The sequence below is a fragment of the Camelus dromedarius genome, chromosome 3 (genome assembly GCF_036321535.1).
Source record: "Camelus dromedarius isolate mCamDro1 chromosome 3, mCamDro1.pat, whole genome shotgun sequence".
In the NCBI taxonomy this organism is placed as follows: Eukaryota; Metazoa; Chordata; class Mammalia; order Artiodactyla; family Camelidae; genus Camelus; species Camelus dromedarius.
The window spans coordinates 52,053,354-52,079,090 of record NC_087438.1 but is presented as its reverse complement, the minus strand read 5'-3'; the positions used below and the strand labels follow the sequence as shown (position 1 = coordinate 52,079,090).

The following is a 25,737-nucleotide window of genomic DNA, read 5'->3' as shown; positions in this document are numbered from 1 at the left end:
ATATTATGCCAAAGTTGGTACTTGCTTAATGACCATAACACTTAGAAAAATTACCAAACACCAACAAAAAAAGCAATGACAACAAAGCCCACAATATAAAATACTTTTTAAGTTAATACTAAATAGAAACCCCATGTATGCTTCATCTCTCCAGACTCATTAGGTAAATAAATATCACTTTTAATAGTTTTTTTTCTGTTATGAAGTAAATACATCTAAAATATATTTCTACTTCCCCATCCCTCTGGTAGAAAATAAAGACTGTAACTTAATATTTTCTTCTTTTTTGTTAACCTTTTTTCTTTATTTTGTGTGTACCAAGAAAACAGACTAACAGAATGGTGAAAATTATATGTTATATATACTCTGAATAAGGGCTTCATAAATAGAATAATGTCTAAAGGCTTTACAACAGCTATTTCAGTTACCAGGGGGATCTTTCTACTTAGTTCCAAACCCACAGATACAGTCTAGAATCTGAAAATGCCTAATAATAACCTCTCAGAAACCTATTAGAGGGTAAAGAATATATTTTAAAAATTAAGCAGCCTGGGGGGAGGGTATAGCTCAGTGGTATAGCATGTGATTAGCATGCACAAGGTTCCGAGTTCAGTCCCCAGTGCTTCCATTAAAAAAAAAAGTTATTAAATAAACCAAATTACCTCCCCCACAAAAAAATCTGTAAAAAAAAAAATTAAGTGGCCTTACTAGGAAAATTCTTCTAAAATACTGGTTTCAGATACAAATTGAGGGATGTAAAAATTGGTTCGCCTTTCTCCTTTACATGTACAATTAGTACATATAAATGCACAGTCAGTATACTAAATTGATAAAATGGAAACCTCAAAGTCTTTGAAACTTTTTTTTTCTACTTTTAGTCTTTAAGGAGGCTAAAGACTTTGCCTTATTTGATCAACCAACATTTCTGTTTCAAGACAAGACAGTAAAACTCATTTCATTGTATACTTACCATGTTAGTATAATCATTTTAAAACACTTCAAATTTCTCTGAGATATAAACTCCATATGCCAGCACTTACTGAACTATCTGACTCTTCCCCCCAAGAATGCATAAATCTTCTTCTATCTAGTCTCTTATCTGTCCAAATTATAACAAACATAAAATCAGTCAAATTCAAATTTTTTAAAGGTTGCCTCATTTTTAACTATACAAGCAATCACTGGAAATACAGTTCTTCATACCACAATAGTATAAAAAAATGAATCTGACTTCCCTGTAAAAACAAATTTTACAGTATGGCGTTGCATTCCCTGCCAAAAGCCTAAAATGTATTAAAGATTTATATGCAAAAAACTGAGGTAGTCACAGTGCAAGAAATCATATTAAGTATAAATAATTTCTCATATACTAAGTAGTATAAAGTTCTGTAAAGTGTAATTAACAAACTTGAACAATACAATCATCAAATGAATATCAAATTCATTTGAGTTGCTTCAGGAAAGAGCCAGGTAAGGCTGTGAAGCTCTTAAAGGGCCAGATACCCACGCCCCTCCTCAATCCCCAGTGGAAGGCTGTATCAGAGCCAGAATCAGAAAAATGTCTAGGAGAAAAAACATCATTGGGAGTGTAAACAACATTTATTGGCATCCAAAACCAAATGTGATGGGTCTTGTATGCAGAAAGAGATTAGGAAGCAGACTATTTAAATAACCCAGTTTATGCATAGTCATTTTAAGCCAAAGAAGAAAAACTAAAACTATAGCTAGAAAAACACTATCAATTAATTTAAGCTAAGCAGTCTTATATTGTAATCTGCCTCAGTTTACAGTGAAGTATCTGTGGTATTATTAATATTTATTCATAATAAATTCAACTAAATAATCTATTTCTTCATCAGAATAAATAACTAAGTTATAAAAGTTTCCCACTGCTTGCCATCCTGGCCCTTCCAGCCTATTGCAAAACTTAATCTCGAATAAGCCATTTGTTTTCGGTTTAATGTCTTCAAATAACATACTGCCAAGTTACAGCACACCCTTCATAAAAAAGTTCTTCCCTAATATATTACTGAAAATCTCAGAAAATAGATTCATATGAACTTTATAAAGCTTATTTCACATTACATACAATATCAGATATTAATTAGAACTACAGTTTGGGGAAACAGGGAAGACAAGCTTTTCATTATTTCAAAAGGGCAAACAGAAATTTTACATTTAACCGCAATAAATGGGTACAACTTAGCTAAAGTACTAAACATTTTACCTTTGATAACATTTTACCTTTGATAACTCAGCAATATAGCTTTATAGTCAAACTTGGGTTTGAATCCCAACTCCCAGTTAAAGTTGTGTAACTTAAAGGAAAATTTAGGCCTAAACCTGAGATTTTTTTAATTTGCAAATTGGGAGTAACAGTGGAATCTACCTCTATATGGATGAAATAATACATGTAAAGTGCTTAGCAGGGGATGTATATGCACATAGGGAACAATGTACAATATTACTTGCTGATACCTCTATTACACGAGTACAACACTGCACTGCAAACAGTTTTGCTCACAGAAGTAGTATTCTGCTTACAGAAGGAACATGTGGCTTCTAGTAAGATCTTGAAAAATCTCTGGGACATGGCTGGTAACTTCATTACTATCAGAATCAAGTAATACATGAAATTCTTGATGATGCAGATGATATAAAAGGAGCCTAGGAAATACAGCTGCTTTCCTTGTCTTAGTTACTTTGAGATGCAAGACTATCTAGACAGCCCCATTTTCCCTCTAATAATTTTGTGCCAGATTCAATGCTTTCTCCAAGAACAGAGGTCCCATAGGTAGGCTTTAAAAGGCAGCACCATGAACCCACCCAAATTGTGCATAAAATTTTGCATGTGTATATTTTTCTTAGGAAGTGGACTCATAGATTTTTCGATTCATAATGGAGGCATAAAACCTATTAAAATCACTCACTAGCCTAAATGAAAAATCTTAGGACTGGGATGGAAGAGACCCTAGACCTTGTTTTCTTTCAGCTGTGTTCCACTAAAAGCAGAGGGGCATAATAAAAAGTTCGCATGTAATGAAATTTTGATCTTGGACAATTTTACACCTGGTCCACAACCTGGGTTCAACCTCTGGACCTTCTATACTTAAATGACTCCATATTTTGTAACAACAGCTAGCGTGTTCAACATTACATGTGAGGAACCATGGCAAACACATGCATTACCCATTTAATGCTTACATTATCCCCATGAGGTAGGCACTAATATTGACTCCATTTTACTGACGAATAAACAGATTTGGAGAGATTAAGTGATCCAAAAACTGGGCTAGTAACAGAAATGTTGAGATCTGTCTATGTATCTGCAAAGCTGATATTTTGAACCATGTGATAGAACTATCTCCAGGATGTTATTTCAGTTCTATCTTGTCCAAGAAAGCTAATTAATAATCAATAGAATACCACTATCCAAATTGAATTAATCCCAAATGCTCAGTGTAGTCTTTCTTGTATGAAGATTCTGAATTTTCTTGTCATTTGTAGTAATTCAGGTTCTTTAAAATACTCCCTTCTAGAAAGACTCAGAAATGATACAATAGACAAAATAGTATTTTGCAGCTAATAAGAAAATAAAACCCAAAATTTACAGAAACTTTTACTTGATTAGTCAAAGATTTTCTTGAGTGACAACTAAAATCTCATATGTGAATTGTCATTCAATTTGAAATGAACTTTAAAACAGCTAAAGTCAGCCAATAGCCAACCATTTTCAAATTATGTTTAAATAACAAAATTAATTTAAAGCAAAACAGAAGTCAACATCAGAGATCTGAGGTCACAGTTAAACTGTTTTCATCATATTATATAAGGCTATGCTCTTACCAAAACAACTTAACAATGTATATTTTTTCCTACAAATGTAACTCTAAAACACTTTTGTCAACAGAGAATACTAAACAATAATACAGCTTGAGTTCTGACACAACTAGAATATATTTCATCAGAAATCTTGCCTTTTGCCTTCTGTCCCAAAGAACAGTTTACTTATTAACAGTGGATTGCCTGACATACCCCTCACTCCCCACCCCCGCCCACACAAAGACACACTGAAAAACTAGCAACAGAAAAGGCATGTCCATTTCCATAAATACTGTCTATATTATCTTCAAAAAAACGCCCAGCTTTGAACAAGAAATTATAAGGCATGGAAAAAAAAAAAAACAAGAAAAAAAAACTGACAAGACAAAGCAATCAGAAGAAACTGACTCAGATAGAACTAGGCATAACTCACATTTTAGCACTGTAAGATAAGAAATGTAAAATACTCAAAGGGAGCAGGATCCTATGGCCACCCCCTCGAATGCCTGCCTCTTGTTTCCAGACAAGCTGAAGTCTCCCAGGCCTCCCTAAGTCATAGAAGAGCAGGCTCAAGCACTTGATTAGGACAAGCCTGCTAGCATTGGGGGATGGCGATGACTCTGACCACCTATCTCAATGATTAACTGAGATTATTCCTTCATTTCCCTTTAAAACTTTCATGGCTGAACAGAATCTTTGGAGACATTTTTTGGGGGGAGGATGCTGGGTCCACCAGATTGCAGACATTCTGGTTAAAAGCAATTTTTCTTTTTGTTACCAAGGCTGTTGCCCCCAGGATCATACCCCTGCCCCTCTCTTGACTAGAAACCATTTACTTTTATCTAAGTCTCAAGAAGCAGCTGCAGAGAAAAAACAACTGGTTAGAACCCAGTCCAAGATGGTGCACCCTGAGCCTCATTATAAGCCCATTGTAATGTATTAGCATGCTAAGTGACCCACCCACCAGCGCCATGACAGCTGACGACTGCTATAACAACCAAAACAGACCATATAAGGACTGAAAAACTCGAACAAGGACTGAATGGCTCTATCACACCCAAAGGGAGGACATGATGGAAGAAGCCTCCAGTAAAAGTCCACATGGATGGACCTGGGCCAGAGCTGTCTCTACCAGCCATCTTGGCTGACAGCTCCCTGCTCAAGCGCCTTTTCCTTGCTCAAGTGCTTTTCTTTCCTTCTCCCTCCTCAAGCACTTTCCGTCCTTTTCCTCTTTTGAGAAAAAAAGCAGTTTCGCTCTGTCCCCGTCTCTGCTGTGCGAATTCTCTCACAGCTGGAGGCAAGAAGCCACACTTGGTGGGCTTCCTAATTTAGTGGTCCCTCCATCCACTAACATAACTATTATTAATATGTTCATGATTCCAGTCAAAAAGGTAGATAACATGAATAAAGAGAAGATGACTCTCAGCATATGTAAGCTATAGAAAGTAACCAAATGAATACAGTAGAAATGAATAACATGACATGAATACCTTTGACAAGCTCATCAATACACTCAATACAGCTGAGGGTGAACCTGAAGCTAGAAACTACACAAAATGAAATACAAGGATAAAAAAAGAGTGAAGAAAAAAGAACAGGGTACCCAAGAGCTGAAGGACAGTATCAAACAGTCAGACATACATGTAATAGGAATTCCAGAAAGCAAGAAAAGAAAAAGTGGCAGACTTACGTGAACAGTAATGACTGAGAACTTTCCAAAATTAATGAAACACTTCAAACAACAAATCCAAGAACATCAGAGAGCACTAAAGATACACATCAAAATACACACACACACACCCCATAATTAAAATGCCCAAAATCAGAAATAAGGAAAAATCTTCAAGGCATCAAGAGAAAAAAAATACAGAGTAAAGAATAAAACAGAGTAAGAATAAAAATTATACCAGATACCTCATCAAAACCTCTGCAAGTCAGAACATATTAAAGTGATGTTTAAAGTACTGGGGGAAAAAAACCCTGCAAACCCAAAATTCTATACCCATTGAAAATATCTTTCAAAAATGAAAAACTAAAGGACTGGTTACTGGCAGGCCTGTGCTAAAATATGTTTATTTTAAGGAAATTCTTCTGGCAATACAATTACGAAAGGAGACAGAAACAGGGATCTAAACGAGAAAATGAAAAGTGCTGAAATGGTATTAATGAAGGCAAATATAAATTCATTTCTATTTTTAATTTTTGTAAGAGACAACTGTCAGAAGCAAAAGTAATAGCAATGTACTGTGTTTCTAGTATATAAAAAATAAAATGTCTAATAAAAATAGTGCAAAGGATGGGGGAAGAAAACGGGAGTAATCTTTCGGGAGATCTTTACAATACACATGAATAAGACTATTATAAGTTGGACATAGACCAAGATTAATTAAAAAAAGTATACTGTAAAAACTCAGGCATCACTGAAAAAGGTTTTGATAAGAGGTATAAATAATGAAGACATAGAACATAAAAATCATTTACAAATACTCAGCTGATCCAGAATAAGGCAAAAGGGAATGAAAAATAACAGTTGGAACAAATAGAAAATAGCTTGTAAAAAGACAGATCTTAATCTAATCATATCAATAAATGTAAATGACATAAATACACAATTAATGTAGATTGACAACTTGGATGTAAAAGCAAGACCTAAATAAAGGTTGCCTCCCAGAAAAGTCAATATAAATATAAAAACATTAATAGGTTAAAAGTAAAATAGATTAAAGATATAATATACAAACATGAATCAAAAAAAAGCTGAAGTAGTTGAATAATAGCAGATAAAATAGATGACAGGAAATAGATTATCACCAGGGGTAAAGAGGGGCATTACATACTGATAAAGAAGTCAAAGCACAAAGAAAATGTATCATAAATACATATCTACTTAACAAGACTGTCCAATCACATGAAAATAGAACTAAAAGAAGAAATAGAAAAATCCACAATTAAAGTTGGAAATTTCACCATATCTCTCTCAGGAAAACTGATAAAACAAGTAGACAAAAAAAATCAGTATGGGCACAAAAGACTTGAACAACACTATCAACCATTTTGACTACACTGATATTTACAGAACATCTCACCCAATCAAAGCAGGATATACATCCTTCCAAGTGCACACAGAAGGAACTGTTAGTCTCAGAGTTTTTAAATCCCCAGCATTGCTACATTTTATACGGGTTTTCACATCAGCTTCTGCCCTCAATGTATGTTATTATGGTTGAAAATTAAGAAAATCAGCTTCATACAGATATAGAGTCAGAAAAGGGAGAAACTTAAGCTCCCTGAAAGGAGAATACCTAGGGTCCTTTCATCACTTAGAAAAACTATTATGAAATAAGCCACATAAAAATTAACAGGTCATTTTCCTTCTCGTCATTCTCAACACTGAGCTGGTACAGAAATTTGTAACAAATAGTAAGCTCTTAACTACTCTGGTTAAACAATTATTCAAGAAATCAACATTGCTAGTAAATATAGCTGACCTTTGAACAATGGATTATGGGCACTAACTGCCCCTCCACCCCATCTCAGTCAAAAATCTGCACATAACTTTACAATCAGCTCTCTGTATCCACGGTTCCACATTCACAGATTCAACCAACTGGGGACCATGTAGTACTGTAGCAGTATTTACTGAATAAAATCCACATATAAACAGAACCAAGCAGTTCAAACCCATCTTGTTCAAGGTTCAACTGTATTCTAAGATAAATTAACCCACTGAATGGAGATCATTGTTACCTAGATTCTCTACAAATTAAATAATAATGTAAGTATAACAAAGTAGAAAGGAGCACAGACGCCCTAAATTTCTAGTCTGAAGACCTAGGTGAAAATCTCAGCAATTAATGACCCATTGGAAAGATAATAAATATTAAACAATATAAAGTACTGAGTATGACTTATAGACTCTAAAGCACTATATAGTCTTTGCACATGTAGGAAACTATAAATAGTAGGTTCTTCTTACAGGTATAAAAAGAATATTATCTTTCCTTAGGATAAATTTAATTTGAGACTTTGCTTTGGAATCAAAAAAGAAAAATTCTCTTTTTATGGTTATACAGAGAAGATGAAAAAGTTAACTATAAAAGGTGGTATTTTAAGTTACATTAAACTATCTTGACTTTTTAAAAAACATAAAAATGAACTAATAGCAATTCTCAAGTTCTGAATATGTTTTTACCCTTAAAATCAAATATAAAATATGTTTTTATAGAACAAATTTACTTGACTTTCTGGTTCATACACTAGTATAGCTTCTTCAAGATGTTAAAATGGAGTTATAGTTCAATTACATTTAATTTCTAATTTCAATTAGCAAAACATTCTAAAATAAAAGGTGCAATATCCCCACAGATATTAAGTATGTTATAAAGAAAAAAAGACCAAAAAATACAATTTACTGCCCAGAGATAGCTTACTTTTAAAAAAAGTATAACTGGAAGAAGCTTAGAAGTAGCCAGTCAACCTAACTACAAACAAAAAGCTGAACAAAGTGAAAAATTAACAACTCTCTCAGATGTGAAAGAGAAGTGAAGTCAGAGGGCAAACTGAAACTCCAAAACTGGAAAGACAGGTGGATACAGAGAATTAAAACTTCCTAGAGCAAAAACCCAGAAGCGGAAACCTCTGCAGGAACCAGTAGGGACACCTGAACTATAGTTGACCTTAACTCCAGAGCAGCAAAGATAAGCACACATCTGCCATCTTTTCAGAAATCATGCAAACAAGAAGTGCAAACATTTAGTGTTTGTGGAAAAAATTCACCAACCTAAAATTCTGAACCCTGAAAAATTATTCTTTGAAAGTGAAGGACAAAAAAAAAAAAGACTTTCTCAGATAACAAAAATTGATGGAATCTATTGCTTTGGGGTTTTTTTGTTTTTTTGGATGCAATTGACATTTATTGCACACTCCACTTCAAACCTAACACCAGCAGAAAATAGTCTCAATATACATAGGAGGATTAAAATCATGCAAACTATATTTTCTACAGTAAAATTAAATTTTAGGTAATCAATAACAGAAAACTATCTGGGATATTGCTAAATATTTGAAAACTTAAATAACACAATTCTAAGTAACATGAATCAAAGAAGAAATGCAAAAAGAAATTGGAAATTATTTTGGAACTGAATGAAACTAAAAACACAATATATAACTATTTTGTGGAATGTTACTAAGGTAGTTATTAGAAGACAATTTGTAATAAGCCTTAGAAAGGAACAGAGGTCTCAAATCAGTGACCTCAGGTTCTACCTTGAGAAATTTTTTAAATATACAGACTATAAACAGGAAAAAAATAGAAGATCAGAGTAGAAATTGAAGAAAAAGAAAATCAAAAATAGACAAATCATACCAAATGTTAGCTTTTTCAAGAGATCAGTTCTTTAGAGAGAAGGAAAACGTAAGAAACTAAGATCTACATAAAAAGCACTGAAGAAGGAATAAGTGAAGATAACTAAAAACTTTTTTCTAATTCTCATCTAAATTTGTTCAAAACAGTAACTGTAACACTGTATTCAATTAAACATGCATGTGTGAGTGTGTGCCTGTGTATTCATGTATAAGTGAAATGCATGACACCAATGATAAAAAGGAAAAAAGGGAAGAATTAGGATTATTTTGATATTATAGGGTACTCATACTACCCAAGTAGTAGTTAATGTTATTTAAAAGTGGACGTGGATTAGTTGTAAATGTGTATCATAAACTCTAGGAATCAACAGGTGCAGAAAAAGCATTTGACAAAATCCAACACTTAGTCATGATATCAACTCTCCGGAAACTAGGAAAAGAGGGAGAACTTCAACTTGATAAAGATTATCCACAGAAATATACAGCCAACACCACACTTCATGATGAGAAACAAGCAGCTTTCCCTCTAAGACAAAGAACAAGGCAAGGACAACCCCTACCACAGCCTTCAGTATCAGAAATCCAAGCTAATGCACTACAAGAAATGGAAATAAAAGGTATAAAGATTAGGAAGGAAGAAATAAAACTGTCTTTGTTCACAGATGACATGACTGTGTGTGTAGCCTGAAAGAGTTAACAAAAAAACTCCTGGAACTAATAAGCAATTATAGCAAAGTTTCAGGATACCAAGTTAATACACAAAACCCAATTGGTCTGCTATGTACAGCAGCAATGAACAAATGAAATTTCAAATTAAAAACTGCAATACCATTTACACTATGACCCCAAAAATGAAATACATAGGTATAAATCAAAATATGTACAAGATCTACATGAGGAAAACTACAAAACTCTGATGAAAGAAATTAAGGAAATAAATAAATGGGGAGAGACTCCATGTTCATGGATAGGAACGGTCAATACTGTCAAGATGTCAGTTCTTCCCAACTTGTTCTACAGATTTCTTTACTAAAAAGGAGATGAAAAGTTATGTCTGCAAAAAAGCCCTGCACATATAGATAGCTTTAATCCCAACAAGGGGTTAATATCCAAAATATACAAATAACTCATACAACTCAACATCACAAAAACATACAACCCAATTTAAAACGTGCAAAGTACTTGAATGGACGTTTTTCCAAATAAGACATAGATGGCCAACAGGTATGTGGAAATGCTCAACCTCACAAATCATCAGGGAAATGCAAATCAAAACCATCATGGAATACCAACCTCACATCTGTCAGAATGGCTAGCATCAAAAACACAACAAATAACAAGTGTTGGCAAGGATGTGGAGAAAAGGAAACCCTTGTACGTTGTTGGTAGGATTGTAAACTAGTGCAGCCACTATAGAAAACTTTTCAAAATTTTAAATAGAACTGCCAAATAATTCACAATTTCACTTCTAGGTATTTATCCAAAGAAAACAAAAACACTAATTCAAAAAGATATATGCACACCAATATTCACTGCAGCATTATTTATAATAGCCAAGATATAAAGGCAACCTAAGCGTCCCATCAACAGGTGAAGAGATAGGAAGATGTGTGATACATATATGTGTGTGTGTATATGTACACACATACACACAATGAAATACTACTCAACCATTAAAAAACTCTTGCCATTTGTGATAGCACGGATAGATCTAGAGGGTATTATGGTAAGTGAAATAAGTCAGAGAGAGAGAGATGAATACCATATGATCTCACTTATACGTGGAATCTACAAGCCAACCAGCCAACCAAATAAAAACAGAATGACAGATACAGAAAATAAATGGGTGACTGCCAGAGGGGAGGGCGATCAGGGTGGAATGAACTCAGAGAAGGGGATTAAGACGTACAAACCTCAAAAAATAAAGAGGCTATGGGGATGTAATGTTCACTATAAAGAATATGGTTGATAATATGGTAATAAAGTTATATGGGGACAGATGGCTACTAGATTCATCATGGTGATCATTTCATAATGTATGCAAATATTAAATCACTATGTGGTACACCTGAAACTAACATAATATTATATGCCAACTACTTTTCATTAAAAACAAAAACAACACTGAAAAAAAAAAAAGAAAGCTTTTGTGCTTCCTAATGTACCACTAAGATGCCACAGACTGCGAGAAAATATATGCAAATCATATAAAGGACTTGTATCCAGAATATGTAACTCTCACAACAGAACATAAAATATAAGCTGTTGAAACTTAATAGTAAGAAGTCAAGCAAAACAAACTTGAAAATGGGCAATAAACTTCAACATTTCCTCAAAGAAGACATACACATAGCTAATAAGAGAATAAAAAGATAGTCAACATCATTAGTAACTAGGGATATGCAAATTAAAGCCACAGTAAAGTACTACTATACGCCCACTAGAATGGCTATCATCAAAAACACAGATAAGAAGTGCTAGTCAGGATGGAACTGGAACTCTGAACTTTGCTGATGAGAATGTAAAATGGTACAACCACTTTGGGAAAAAGTTTGGTAGTTTTTTAAAAATTTGAACACGTTAAACAAAAAAGGTTACAACTGAGTAATGTCCTAACAAGCAATCCAACAGAAATAAAAACATGTCCACACAAAGACTTGCCACAAATGTTCATAACATTATTCATTAAGCCAAAAACTGAAAAGAAACCAAATGATGAATAGATAAATAAAATGTGGTATAGCTATACAATGAATGACTATTCAGCAGTTTTTAAAAAATTACTTATACATTTTACAACCTAGAGCAACCTCAAAAACATTACTGTAAGTAAAGGAATACAAGCAAAAGACTACATATTCTGTGACTCCATTTCCATGAAATGTCCAGGAAAGGGAAATTTTAGAGACAGACAACAGATCAGTAGTGGGTGGAAAGGGGGCCTGATTGCAAATGGGATCCAGGCAAATGAAAAAAAGATGAGAACAGCAATTCTCAAACTTTTGGTCTCAGGACCTCTTTACTATTGAGCATCACAAGGAACTTCTGATTATGCAGGTTATGTCTCTTGCTTTACTAAATTAGAAACTAAAACCGAAAAATAAAGCATTTAATTAATTTTCAGACAATAAATTTCTTACAATAAAATAACATTTTAATGAAAACTGTTTTCCCCTGGGGGAAAAAAAAACAGCAAGGGTAGCATCACTTTATATCTTTGCAAACCTCTTTAATGTCTGGCTTAATAAAGGATAGCTGCATTCTCTTTTCTGCTTCTACATTCAAACTCTTCTCAATATCACAAGTCACATGAGCCTCTGGAAAACTTGTATACTTGTAAGAGAACAAAATCTTCATGTTACTATGAAATAGTTGTCATGTCATAGAATGCTGTCCTCCCTTCCTTCCCTCCTCTAGGGATCACAGGATTACACGATATGAGTCCAGGACTTGCTGAGGGAGAAGCCCTAGTGAAAATATCAGGTTCTCAATTTAAAACCTTGAGAGTTAACCTCTAGGACTGGTGGGAGAACCAGACATAGACAGAAATTAAAACTGCAACTCAGCCCTAGCTCAGCTCAGCCTCTGATGTATACTCTAGTCGACAAGCAAGGCAAAGATGAACTTTCTCTGAAACAACATCATCAGAAGCCTCCACAATTCTTTACTCATCTGGATTCATCCAGATTCATTCAAGTCCCATTAAGCATGCCGAGAGATGCACCATATGATTAAAAACCAAGAAAAAATCTGAATACAAAAGAGACTCACAAAGCAATCTAGATACTGAAGTGTGCACACAAAGACATTAATAAAATTTCATGAGAGAATAAAATGTTTAAAAAATTCAAATACACATAGTAAAATTGAAAGAAACTACTTAAATTAAGAATTTAATACGTGAGTTTATACTCAGATAAACTAGAAACATACAACCTGCCAAGTCTGCATCATGAGGAAACAGAAAATCTGAACAGACTCATCACTAGGAGATTGCACCAGTAATAAAAACCTCCCAACAAACAGAAGTCCAGGACCACATGGCTTCATTGGTAAATTCTATCAAACATTTAAAGTAGAATTAGTAAGAGTCTTGCTCAAACTATTCCAAAACACAGAAGAGGATGGAAGACAAACTCATCCTATGAGGCCTGCATTACCCTGATACCAAAACCAGACAAGTACACTACAAAAAAAGAAAACTACAGGCAACAGAGGGAAAAATTTCTCAATAAAATAATAGCAAACTTAATTTAACAACACAAGAAAAGGATCATAAACCACAATTAAGTGAGATTTGTTCCAGGGATGCAAGGATAGTTCCACAGTCACAAATCAGTGTGATATACTACATTAACAAAATGAAGGATAAGTATCACATGATCATCTCGATAGATGCAGAAAAACCATTTGCAAAAATTCAACATCCACTTATGATAAAAACTCTCAACAAAGTGGGTATACAGGGAACATATCTCAACATAATAAAGGTCATATATGACAAGCCCACAGCTAACATCATACTCAGTGGTGAGAAGCTAAAAGCTTTTCCTCTAAGATCATGAATAAGACAAGGAAGCCCATTCTCACCACTCTTATTCAACATGCTATTGGAAGTCCTACCCAGAACAATTAAGCAAGGGAGAAAAAAAAAAAAAAAGCATCCAAATCAGAAAGGAAAAAGTAAAATAGCTACTATTTGCAGATGACAAGATATATATAGAAAACCCTAAAGACCCCACCAAAAAGCTGTTAGAATCAATGAGCAAATTTAGTAAAGTTAGAGGACATAAAATCAATGTACAAATATCTGTTTGTTTCTTTATACAAAAGATGAACATACAGAAAAATTTAAGAAAAAAGTCCCATTTACAATTGCATTAAAAAAAAATTAAATGCCTAGGAATAAATTTAACCAAGGAGGTAAAAGGCCTATACACTGAAAACTGTAAGACACTGATGAAAGAAAATGAAAACAACATAAACAAATGGAAAGATACTCCATACTCCTGGATTGTAAGAATTAGTACTGTAAAATGACCATACTACCCAAGGCAGTCTACGGATTCAATGCAATCCCTAACAAAATATCAATAGCGTTTTTCAGATTCACAGAAATGGAACAAACAATTATAAAATTTGTATGAAACTGCAAAATATCCTGAATAGCCAAAGCAATCCTGAGAAAGAACAACAAAGTTGGAGGCTTTGCTCCCTGACTTCAAGCTATTATCACAAAGCTATAATAATCAAAACAGTATGGTACTGGCACATAGACACATAGTTCAATGGAACAGAATAGAGAGCCTAGAAATAAATCCACACACAGGGTCAATTAGCATTCTACAAAGGCACCAAGAATACATAATGGGGGAAAGGACAGTCTCTTCAATAAACAGTATTGGGAAAACTTGACAGCCACATACCAAGGAATGAAACTGGACAACTATTTTAAACCATACACAAAAATTAAATCAAACTGGGAAATCATAAAACTTCCTAGAAGAAAACATAGGTGGTAAATTCCTTGATATTAGACTTGGCAATGATTCTTTGGATTCAACACCAAAAGCAAAAATCAACAAGTAGGACTACAGGAAAGAAAAAAAGTTCTGTGTAGCAAAAAGAAATCATCAACAAAATGAAAAGGAAATCTGCCAAACAGGAGAAAATATTTGCAAATCATATATATAAAGGGTTAATACCCAAAATATATAAAGAACTCATATAACTCAATACAAAAAAAACAAAACAAAACAAAACAAAAACAAAAACCTAACAATCTGCTCCAAAAATGGACAGAAAATCTGAATAGGTAGTTCCCAAAAGAAGACATACAGATGGCCAAAAGATACATGAAAAGGTGCTTAACATTGCTAAACATCAGATAAATGCAAATCAAAACCACAATGAAATATGCCTGTTAGAAGAGCTATTATCAAAAAAGACACCAAATGGGACACCAAAGGGCAATGAATTAAAATAAATAATTGATAACAAATACTAGTTTTATGGATCATCAAAAGTAAATGATAAAACCTAACAAAAACAAAAAAGTAAAACATTCCAGCTATCATATGTAGGCTACCTTTAAAGTCAAATATTTTGCATGCATGATCCTTAATCTTCTTATCAACTCTGCAAATATTATGCCCAAATTACACTCAACCAACTGAGGTACTGAAAAGTTTTACTGCATTTTCATAAGAGCACAGAACTTTTAAGTGGGGAAGCCAGGATTCTAACCCTTCATTGGTCTGTTTCCAACAGTTATAGTTTTTCAACAAAACACTGCCTCATTCATAATTATCTAATATTTTAAAGAATTTACATAACGCTTAGTGATTTGTGGAAGCATAAAATTAAGAACAAAGTTAGTCTTTTAAAAACACGTCAATGACAAAAGGACAACTCTAAATTTAATTCTGACACCTAATATACCTAGCTTTTTAAAACATACACACTTGAAACGTCTCTATAGAATTCTCCTTCAGATTCAGGCAATGATATTCATTTAGGAGGACAAAGTCCTTTCCATATATCAGTAAAAGGAGCTTCTTTGATGAAAACTAAGAACTCATATTCATAATGAATAGTATTTTATACAGTTTAAAAGCCATCTTTTTCATGAACATTCTGATATTTCAATGGGGCCAGTAAAACCGAGGTTTGTTAATTTTCTGATATCAGAGAAAAATATTTATTAAAAACTTGAATCCTCAAAAAGGTAATTTAAGATGACTAACTTGAAAATAACTAATCTTCTATTTAGAACTATATCACAGGTATGATATCAATATTACTTTGTAATTCAAATTTTTGAGGTGTTTAAGTATCACTGTTCTTATATATGAATTCTACTAGCCAAACTTTCAGAAATGCCTAATTTTAAATCATTTATATATTATACATTTCTACAGGGCAAGTACCATGTCTCCTTTGTACCTCCAACCTAGTACATACTGTCTGCGTTCAATGGGTGATTAATTTAACCTTAGGGTACTTCATATTTTCTAACTGCTTTGCAATCATAAGTTATTTATTTTAATATCACCATCTCCCTAAGAGAATCAAGTAATCTCAATAAAAGAACTTGCAAATAAAGTACTAAAACAGAAACTCAGATGACACTGGAAAACCAACTTCTCATGCGTAATAACTAATTTTAAAATGATTATTCCTAAATAAAATCTACCTTTACCACATTTTAATGTCATTATATGTAATCATCAGTATGATTTTTATTGTATTAGATTATTGACTATAATCACTTAAATATATTTAAATTTTTCAATGAGCTTTAAAGTTTTATCAAATACTCAACTCAATCTAAAGGCATTTTATAATTCAGTTAAAATTACTATATTTTTCAGCTTAAAGTTAATATAAAAAAGGTTTACTCAGCCATCATAGTAACCAAATTTCAAATTCTTGATAACAAGGTTAACTGTTAACCTTCAAAAAGGATTTTCTTGATCAAAATTGAATTTATTTACTTTTAGACTATGAGTCAACAGGAAGGCAAAAGAGGAGATAAACTGCATACAGCAATTAAAAATGCAACTTCAACTGCCTAAGGGACAACAAACAAAAAACAGATCATTCTAGAATAAAGATATACTAACATGTCTTCTAGTTATTTTTTAGCACTCTACCACAAAGCTAACAGCTACTCTAGAAATTTGGAATTACCACCCATCTACAAGGAAAAACAAAATTTACAGGGCAACTTAAAAAAATCTGATCACATTCTCAAACCTAAGGTACCCTCAAATCTGTATGTTTGCAATGACTAATTTATTCTAAAATCCCTGCCATGTTTTTCTTACTGCTTACTATTCTTTTCTTCACTTCTAGGGAAACCTGAACAAATAAAATTCACAGTAGATATTCAAATAATTTTATAGCAGTAGAGGCAAATGTATCATTAGCCAGAGAAGAATAAAGTTTGAAAAACTTTTAAAAAGCACCTTAGCTTCACTCCAAAGTCTGATTAATAAAAACGAAATGCTTTCATTCAATAACAACTTCCTTTAAGAAATACGTGAATCTGGCCAAAAAGACTTTAGTTACCCATTTCCTACTGACTTATGTAGTATGTTTAGGTGCTTGTGTTTCATTTCTTAATCAATGCTCTTAAAACAGAATATGAAACACTTGCATATCCTCTGACTCTGCTCCTTCTCAAAAGGCAGTAATCCCGGTCAAAACTAATCTCAAATAAAGCACTAGTGTGACTATGTAAAGTCTATTTAAAATCCTGTTTTTCATAAAAATATCATATCCAATGTATCTGGTTTAAGATTTTCATACTTAAGGGAGAAATCTGTCATCAATAAATGTTTAAGAAACTTTACTGGATACTTCAGGAGAGACTTAATAGACCCAGAAACCCTTCGCAATCTGGATGAAGGAAATGCCAGAGTTACACATGGAGAAGGTACGTTAATGATTTAAAGTACTTTAATTTCAACTTTCCACATAAAAAATTATTCCTCTCAGTTCTGCTCTGACAGTGAAGCCCAGATAATTAACATACTTGTGATAAACTCTGACTGAGATGCAGCTAAGAATTCAGCCTAGAAATTAATAATGCCAGAAGTAAAAATGTTCCACAAAGTATTTTTATTTCAACTAGTAAAGCAAGGGAATAAAAGGAACCGAGTGACTTGAAGTAATAAACAGCAGAAAGCTGGCTTTTAGTAGTTTGTAGTTTGTTTTGGCTACATTTGTCACAGAAGATTTAAAATCCAGGCTCTAGGTTCAGGTCACTTTTAAAGTCTCAAAGACATCCCCATTCCCAACCACAAGCATCATTACAGGTATACTGGTAACATGACAGAAGTAGGCAGATAGAGGCCAGATGTTAAAAAATTAAAAATTAAAAACTTTTGTAAGCCAGACTTAGATAACACAGAAAAGAGCAGCAGTAACTCATGCCCTGTTCATGCAAGGAGCAAACAGGTCCTTTTCATTCTTCTCCAGACTACATCTACCCGGGTGCCTCTCCCCATTCCCTGACAAACAACCTCTCATATTCCAATAGACCCAAAGGTTCTTTCCTCCCTTTTCCTCCTCCCACCTATTTGGTTTCCTTCATTCCATTTCTAACCAATTTAGTTTCCTGTTGAATTACACCTTTTTTTTAATCCAAATTACCTAATCTTCTCCCTTTTTCTTTTTTCAGTCTGTTTGCATATCTGCATTTCTAATTCCATTGGGAGAGGGTGGTGATACAACATTTCAGATAATCAAATTTTTTGTTGCAATGGTAAAAAAAGTTCAACAGCTGAATATGGCCCTCTAATTTCCCTAAAATATCATCTGCACACACAAAAAAGCAATTTCCTAGTAATGCTGCTCCTCATATATGAGAGTTGAAAGAGGTTTGCTCTTCACAAATGAGCTTCCTCAAGTAAGTTGATAAATGACTGAATATATATACTCATACATAGCTATCATCTAAATCAGCATTTCCCAATGTTTACTTTCTAAAGCAATAGCCCAACAAGGTACTACACACACACACACACACACACACAATGGTTTCATGGTCATATCACAAAGCACATTAGGCTCTTAGAGTTTAAGAAATTCTGAAATAAAGAAACATTTAATTTTGTTATCCAACTGTTTCCAAACTTAAGCTAATCAATCTTTTCCCCCCTACAACACCTAGTAATATCCCACAGAGCATGCATTTAAGAAATGTTAATCCTTAACCTCTGATTAAAATATACCATGCAAAATAGTATACTTAACCTTACAGTCTAAATAGTTTTAAAATGTTGCTGCCTTTTGAAAAACGAAAAATGAATTTACACAGAAAATAATTACCAAGTTGCTAGGTGAAAAGTGACTCACTTTAAACATCACACGTATATTTACCTTACCCAGGTTACCTAGGTAATCACCATTTTCGATTTTTCTGAAGGGGAGAATAAAGAGTAAAATTTTCTTTTAAGTCAGCTGGATCATATAGAATAGAATCTTTTACAAATATTAAGGCCTAAAATTGTTCTCATTTTCCCCTTATTCATTTTCATGTTTGAGCTTTTTCTCAAGTGGGAGAAAAAGAACAGGATATTATTAGTTACAAAGTCTAATGAATATACAAGCATGTTATACATGGACTTAATACTTAACAGAGATGATATCTACAGACTTTCCTGAAGATATGTTGTACAATAATGAAAAAAATTTCAATGAAAATATATCAATTTTCCCTTTAAAGTATACTACAAATTATTTACTTCACAGGTTTTAAAGAGTGTATTTTAAATTACACACATTTTACCTGAAGGCTCCGTAAAGTGGTCTGTACCAACAGACAAATGAACAAGGAGTGAAAAGCAAGAACCACAGGATACTCAATCCAAAATCAACCCCTCTTGTAGGATCAACACAAAACCAAGCCAAGCATCCGAAGATATTTAGAAACAGTGTTACAGCATGGACTGTGGAATCAAAAAACAAAATAGAAAAGAAATGTTTACATTCAATTTAAATGTTCATTTAACAAAAATTATAAATGAAAAAATACTTCCTAAGAGCAAATGTGTTCTACCTCATGGTTTCCATTTAAGATTTCTCAAAACACTGCTGTTTCTCACACATTTAATTTGCAAACAGAGTATTCACAGGAAAAGGAGTTCTAATACATGCACTGCTTGGTAAAAATTCTTTTGGTCCTCTCCTAACGGGCAATCACACAGCTAAATCAGAGAAGCACATCCCGGGGGGGGGGGGGTCTTCCCTGAGAAGGAAACATGTGATGTGTCTCTTGATCCAAGGCCCAAGCAGAAAAGCAGTATCTGGCAGTATGTGAGAGGAAAACGATCCTCTACTCAGAATTATATTTTCACAGAGTGAGGCTGCAGACTCCTCCCAGAGCAAAGTACACAAGAGAAGAGAAAATTGGAGAAGTGCCTTGTGCAATCTCATTGTAATATTTTTAAGCAATAAAATTAATTAAAATCATTAGACTAAAAACACTAAAATAGTAGAAATTTCCAGTGATGACATAGCCAATCTGTAAGGATTATTAATTCATCTTCATAAAGTTGTCCTTTTTTTAAAGTCCTGGGATAAAAAGAGTGTTTTGGTAGAGAACTAAACTTATTTGGGAAAAAAAAGTACACTATGATGCACTTCAGCTGCTGTGGCAGACCTTTCTTTTGTTTAACACAAAGAGATCTTGGCGAACGCTCCTATGTTGTTAATAATCGCCTTCCCTGACAGACCAACACTAATAAATCTGATTAACATGTAAGTACACTATGATCCTAAAGAACAATATTTACCTGTCATAATTAATAATTTTTAAAAAGGATTTTTAAAAATTTACTCATAAGCTTAATTTATTGCCAGAAATAAATTATTTCAAAAGTTAAAATACTGTTTAATGTAAATTACCAATAAAAATCTACCAACAAACTACTACTTTAATTAAAAATAACAAATGGAAAACCTAGTGAATAATTTTTGAAACAATAATTTTCTCTTTAAATTATTACTAAAATAAAATTAATACTTAATGAAACAGGATAAAAACACATTTTAGGATGCCTCTTAATTTGCTCTTCTCTAACAAGTAGATAAATATACACACTGTGGAAAAGAAAGCTCTAGAGGAAGCGTGAAAGCACCAGGGTTATAGTGATGTAACATTGAGCTAATAAACCTTCATGCATTTCAATTTTTCAAGCAGAGAAATGCAGGAGTTCTTCCAGCTTTAAAATTCCATTCCATTCTACTACAGAGGAAAGACTTTATTCCTATTAAGACGTCTAATTCATGAAAGTTAGCTTACTGATAAATTTACTCAAAATCCTTTGCCTCAAAATAAAAGTAGTTCTGTTAAGGGCTTAAAAACAGAATTCAAGAGGTTGTAAGGTATTATTCTATAATATTAAAGGGCATCCAACTGTCTAAAAAAGTTTTAAATGTTCACAACATTCTAACTCAAATTTCAATCTTCAGAGAAATAACTTTTAAAGGTGTATCTCCTAATCCACCTAAGGAAAAAAAAATATATGAATATGTGTATTTTTAAATTCTTCCAAGTGTAGATTAAAATATCAATTAAATTCTGCATAATCTATTAAAATTTTTTCTACATGTTTTCATAGTAACCAACAATCATGATCAGTAAGTCACTTATTTGTACCCCAATGAAAAGTAAAACATCTAGGCTTACTAACTAAACAATCAGTTCACTTATACAAAGATCAAAAAACACTTAGAAAGACAAGGCAATGTGAAATGCACAGTTCTGTGTTGCCAATATCAGTCCAATCCAACCTGTTTGGTGAATTCCAAGCATAGGTAAAACACTAAGAATATTTTAGGCCCTCTTGTTTACATGTTTTCCAAGTTGAATAACCCTCCTTCATATAAAATTTTAATTTACTTTATTAAACACTCAAATCTGGTATTAGTAGACCTAAATTTGCAACTATCACTACACTACTTTTCTTGCTAAGTTCTGCACTACAAAACGGATACTAAAATAAACTGTTTTATAACAGTATATTATTTTCTTCACTAAATGGTCTTTAATGTAGCTGGCTTATTTTTATTTTTTTCTTTAAATTCAGGAGTATATTCAAAGAGGTTGAGATTCACTTCAAAGTGATAGTTCTAAATGCTTCAGTCCTTTTGTAGAGTGAATTATTTGCTTCGAGTAAGGCGCATTTGAAAGCATATCTTTACCCCATTTGGGTTTAAAATGTAAATTACTTCTTTCCTTTGGTACTTTGTAGGTGGAATAATGTGGAAATCTGGACTCTGGGGTCTAGAGTCAAGGTATCCAACTTCAACCTTACTTACTGTGTAATCTTGGACAAGTTACCTCAAACTCTCTTAAGCTTTAGTTTCCCAATCTACAAAACTAGACAACAGAGTACCTGCTTCACAGTGTGGTTAAGATTTAATAATATAATGTTTATAAAGTGACTAGCACTGTGCCTGGCACAAGTAAATGCTTAATAAATGTTCTCTTCTTACATTATTACAATGTGAAGCATTAGTCAACTCCAAAATCAGTAACAAGCTGACGCTTCTTGAAAATAATTTATTAAAGCAGGTTATATTCTATGAAATTTAGAGACATTATTGAGTTAGCACTAGATCTTACTTTATTTCAGATAATGCTTCAAATCAGAGCCTTACCTGGATGGAATCTTGAGCCCTCTTTGAATAGAGTTAACAGATCTGGCAACTGAACAGGGTTAGGAAAAACTATAGCCAACCAAATTATTTCTATGAACCTCTAACTTATGTATTTTCAAAATAAAACAGGCCTACTTTGAAACAATCAGCATTGTAAAGCAGCTAACCATTCAGTTAAAATTAATCATCTTCCCCATTCAATTTCTGTTTACTAAATTCCTCACAGAATTTTCTTCCAACACCCATCTCCCCCATCAAAAACATGTTTTTTCACTAAAGTCAAAGAACTTATACTTAAAATTCTAGGCCAATTTCTGCTCATTAAAAAATAATTATTTGACAAATGCATATACTTTATGATATATCAATTAAATAAAATGAGTTGTTTAGTACGCACATATATGGAATCAAAACCTTTAATAATAAAATTATGTAATACTACTGACACTCAGGATTAACCAAAGAAATCAGATCAACAACATTGTTTCAAAAGAATACTAAAAATATGAGTTAAAAACGTACTATCCATGGGAAAGGACAATATAGTTCAAGGGGTAGAGCGCATGCTTAGCATCCATGAGGCCCTGAGCTCAAACCCCAGTACCTCCTCTAAAAATAAATAAGTAAACCTGGTTACCCCTCAAATAAATGAATAAATTAAAAAAAAAAAAGTACTATCCATTAGGAATCACTTCTCACATTCACGTATGTGAAAAATGCTCCTAAAAGATTTTGAGGAAAATTCTCTCATGTATTTGGTGGAGGGAGGCTCCCTAGTCATACATTAAGAACACACAAATTTCTTCCAACAAGAATGTACCCTAAAAGTATTCATTAACCCAGCAGTTGTGTAGATAAGTCATGACAGCTACCTCTCCTACTGACACAATGATGTTAAATGGGGCTGAGACTGCTGTTTGGAATAAAAACGAAACAGAGTAAGTGGGAATTCTGTGTATATACAAAAAACTGGTAACAGCTTGACATTTAGTTTTAGTATTCCATGTGTTGCAATTATATTCAAAGCAATTGAGCATCACAGCCTAAAATTAATGTCTTAATTTTCTATTCAGTGAAACATCCTATATTAATTAGGTACTTTCAATAATAAAAGGATTCATCACCACTTGAAAATGAAAAATAAATTGTGCTCAAAGCTATAAGAAAAATTAGTTTATAATACTTCAATACTTTATGTCCCTTTTAAAAAATAGTCATAATGCTTTAATCACCTTCATTTGCATAAAAATAGTATAAATCATTTTTTTAAAGCAAATATTGCCTAGGTAACATTTTTCAGGGAAAAACGATCATTGCAAAATTCTACTATATGGGAAATCCTATCCTCAAAAGAATGCCAGTTCTCAATATGTAGGTCTCCCTCAGCTAAGAATTCAGATTGTCACATTAGTGTAAAATTCTGAAGTCACCTAAATATGATAAGTTGCACTTCAAATTAAAAGAGCTATGGGAAAAGACCAATTTATGATACTATCCTTAATATAGGACTTTTTAAAAAGTGGATTCTGACAATAAAATATAAACTGTCAAACAAATATATAATTTATTCCATACTCACACATCCATAAGTAGTACATAATCTTTACTGTCTTTTGGAATTCTACAGGAATGTCTACAGAAAAATCCTGATAGAAACAAGGTCCCACAGGAAAATTGCCAGGAAGAGGTGGCCAATTATTTTTTCTACCTGAAAGTAAAAAAAGAAGTTATTTATATTAGGACAAGTATGTGCTATTCTTTTTGCACATAATTATTTGTTTCATAACAAAGAACATTATTCTTTTAACACGTGTTTTGAAAATATAACACTGTATCTCTACATTCCCATAACTTTGAAAATCAAATTTCTTATTTTTAAAAATCTTCCCAAAAAACCCAATTTAGAACTCATTAGATGGTAAAATAATTTTCTAGTGTCTCATCACTTATGTAAGTCGAAACAAGAAAAGAAAAAAGAGCATAGGGACATACTCTGTGATTCGGCCCTAAAGATGGATTTATTTTCAAGTCCCAAGAATTTGACTCTCACATGAAGGCCAACTCTACAATTTCCTCCTCAGCATCTTAACTCTTTAAATATAATTCCTAGCCCATATGGAGAAGGAAGACTAGCTTCTGAATCTTTTAAGTTTTCTATTGTTAACACAAGTGAAGAAACACAAGATAACCAATACCAAAGAATCAAATTTTAAAATCTCTGAGTCTGGAAAAAATAATATCCAAAGACACATAAGAAAAGCATAAAACTATGCAAAAACATGAAACAGTCATGAGAAACAAGCTAAGGAATTATAGCACCTTCAAAAACCTAGAGAAAAAACATATTGAAACTGTAAGGGGAGAATATATGTCTATATAAAGAAATGAGACTGTAAAAAGGCTTGGGAAGTGGTGGGAGAAATAAAAAACTAAAGTTAAAGTAAGAAGTCAAACATTAAAAATAGACGGTTAAAAATAGCACCTAAAGGCCATTTTCTTGTTTTAGATATTATATCCCACAATTTTTAAAAATAGATTTTATGTACTTTTTCATAGACCGGGAACATTTTCATAGTAGGGGAAAAAGCATCATCTATTTCTGATTCTTCCCAACATGTCTCCACTGTTTTATCATTCTTTTCAAACTTCATATAATCTATACATTTCTCATACAAGTCTCATAATTACTTGAGAAGCAGAAAATAATAGTAAAGAACCAAGGCTCTGAAACTATACGCACCTAGACACTTACTGGCTGGGGGGCCTTGGGCAACCTAACCTCCTGAAGACTTTGTTTCTACATCTGTAAAGTGAGAACAACTTACCACCCTTCACAGAATTGTACCGATGATGAAATGGGTTAACAGATGAAAAGTACTTAAATGTCTTAATTTCCCACACTTCATTACTACTTCATTTACTAAAACATCGCTCATAGAAATAATTTGTATTAGACAAAGCTAAGGGAAAATAAGACAGATTTTTGTTAGTATTTCAGAAATGTTTTATTTCAATTAAACCTTTAGCTTCTCCTTTCACAGATGCTGCTGCAAGCAAGAAAACAGCCCAGAATAAATGTGTCCTCAAGAGGCCCTAGACCTATACATTCTAAGATAAGGAAGAAACCGTTTCAGTACATTATCATCATCCTAACACTGTCACTCCATCACTATCCAGACATACTAACAATGACTTGTCTAGCTCTCTCATCCGTTTTTACCCAGAGACTTGCTAGCTTCCCCTAAGAAACTCCCTTGAAATAAGCTCTGGTAGTGACAACCTGAATAGATTTCATAGCAAATAATTAATCTACCACTTACTTATTCCTTTGACATTATCAAAATATCTAGGCTTCCTTGGAGACACCACAAACAC

The 25,737-nt window shown here is 33.0% G+C and overlaps 1 protein-coding gene across 3 annotated transcripts in view; it reads right to left on the bottom strand.

Moving 5' to 3' along the window:
* Positions 1 to 25,737, bottom strand: part of SCAMP1 (secretory carrier membrane protein 1) — a 97,935-nt gene that overhangs the window by 20,999 nt on the left and 51,199 nt on the right. For all 3 annotated transcript variants that reach the window (XM_064481822.1, XM_031447035.2, XM_064481811.1), the window contains exons 5-6: positions 23,942 to 24,070; positions 19,487 to 19,646 (exon numbers count right to left, since the gene is read on the bottom strand). In XM_064481822.1, the coding sequence (XP_064337892.1) occupies positions 19,487 to 19,646; positions 23,942 to 24,070 (289 nt within the window). The remainder of the gene's footprint in view (positions 1 to 19,486; positions 19,647 to 23,941; positions 24,071 to 25,737) is intronic.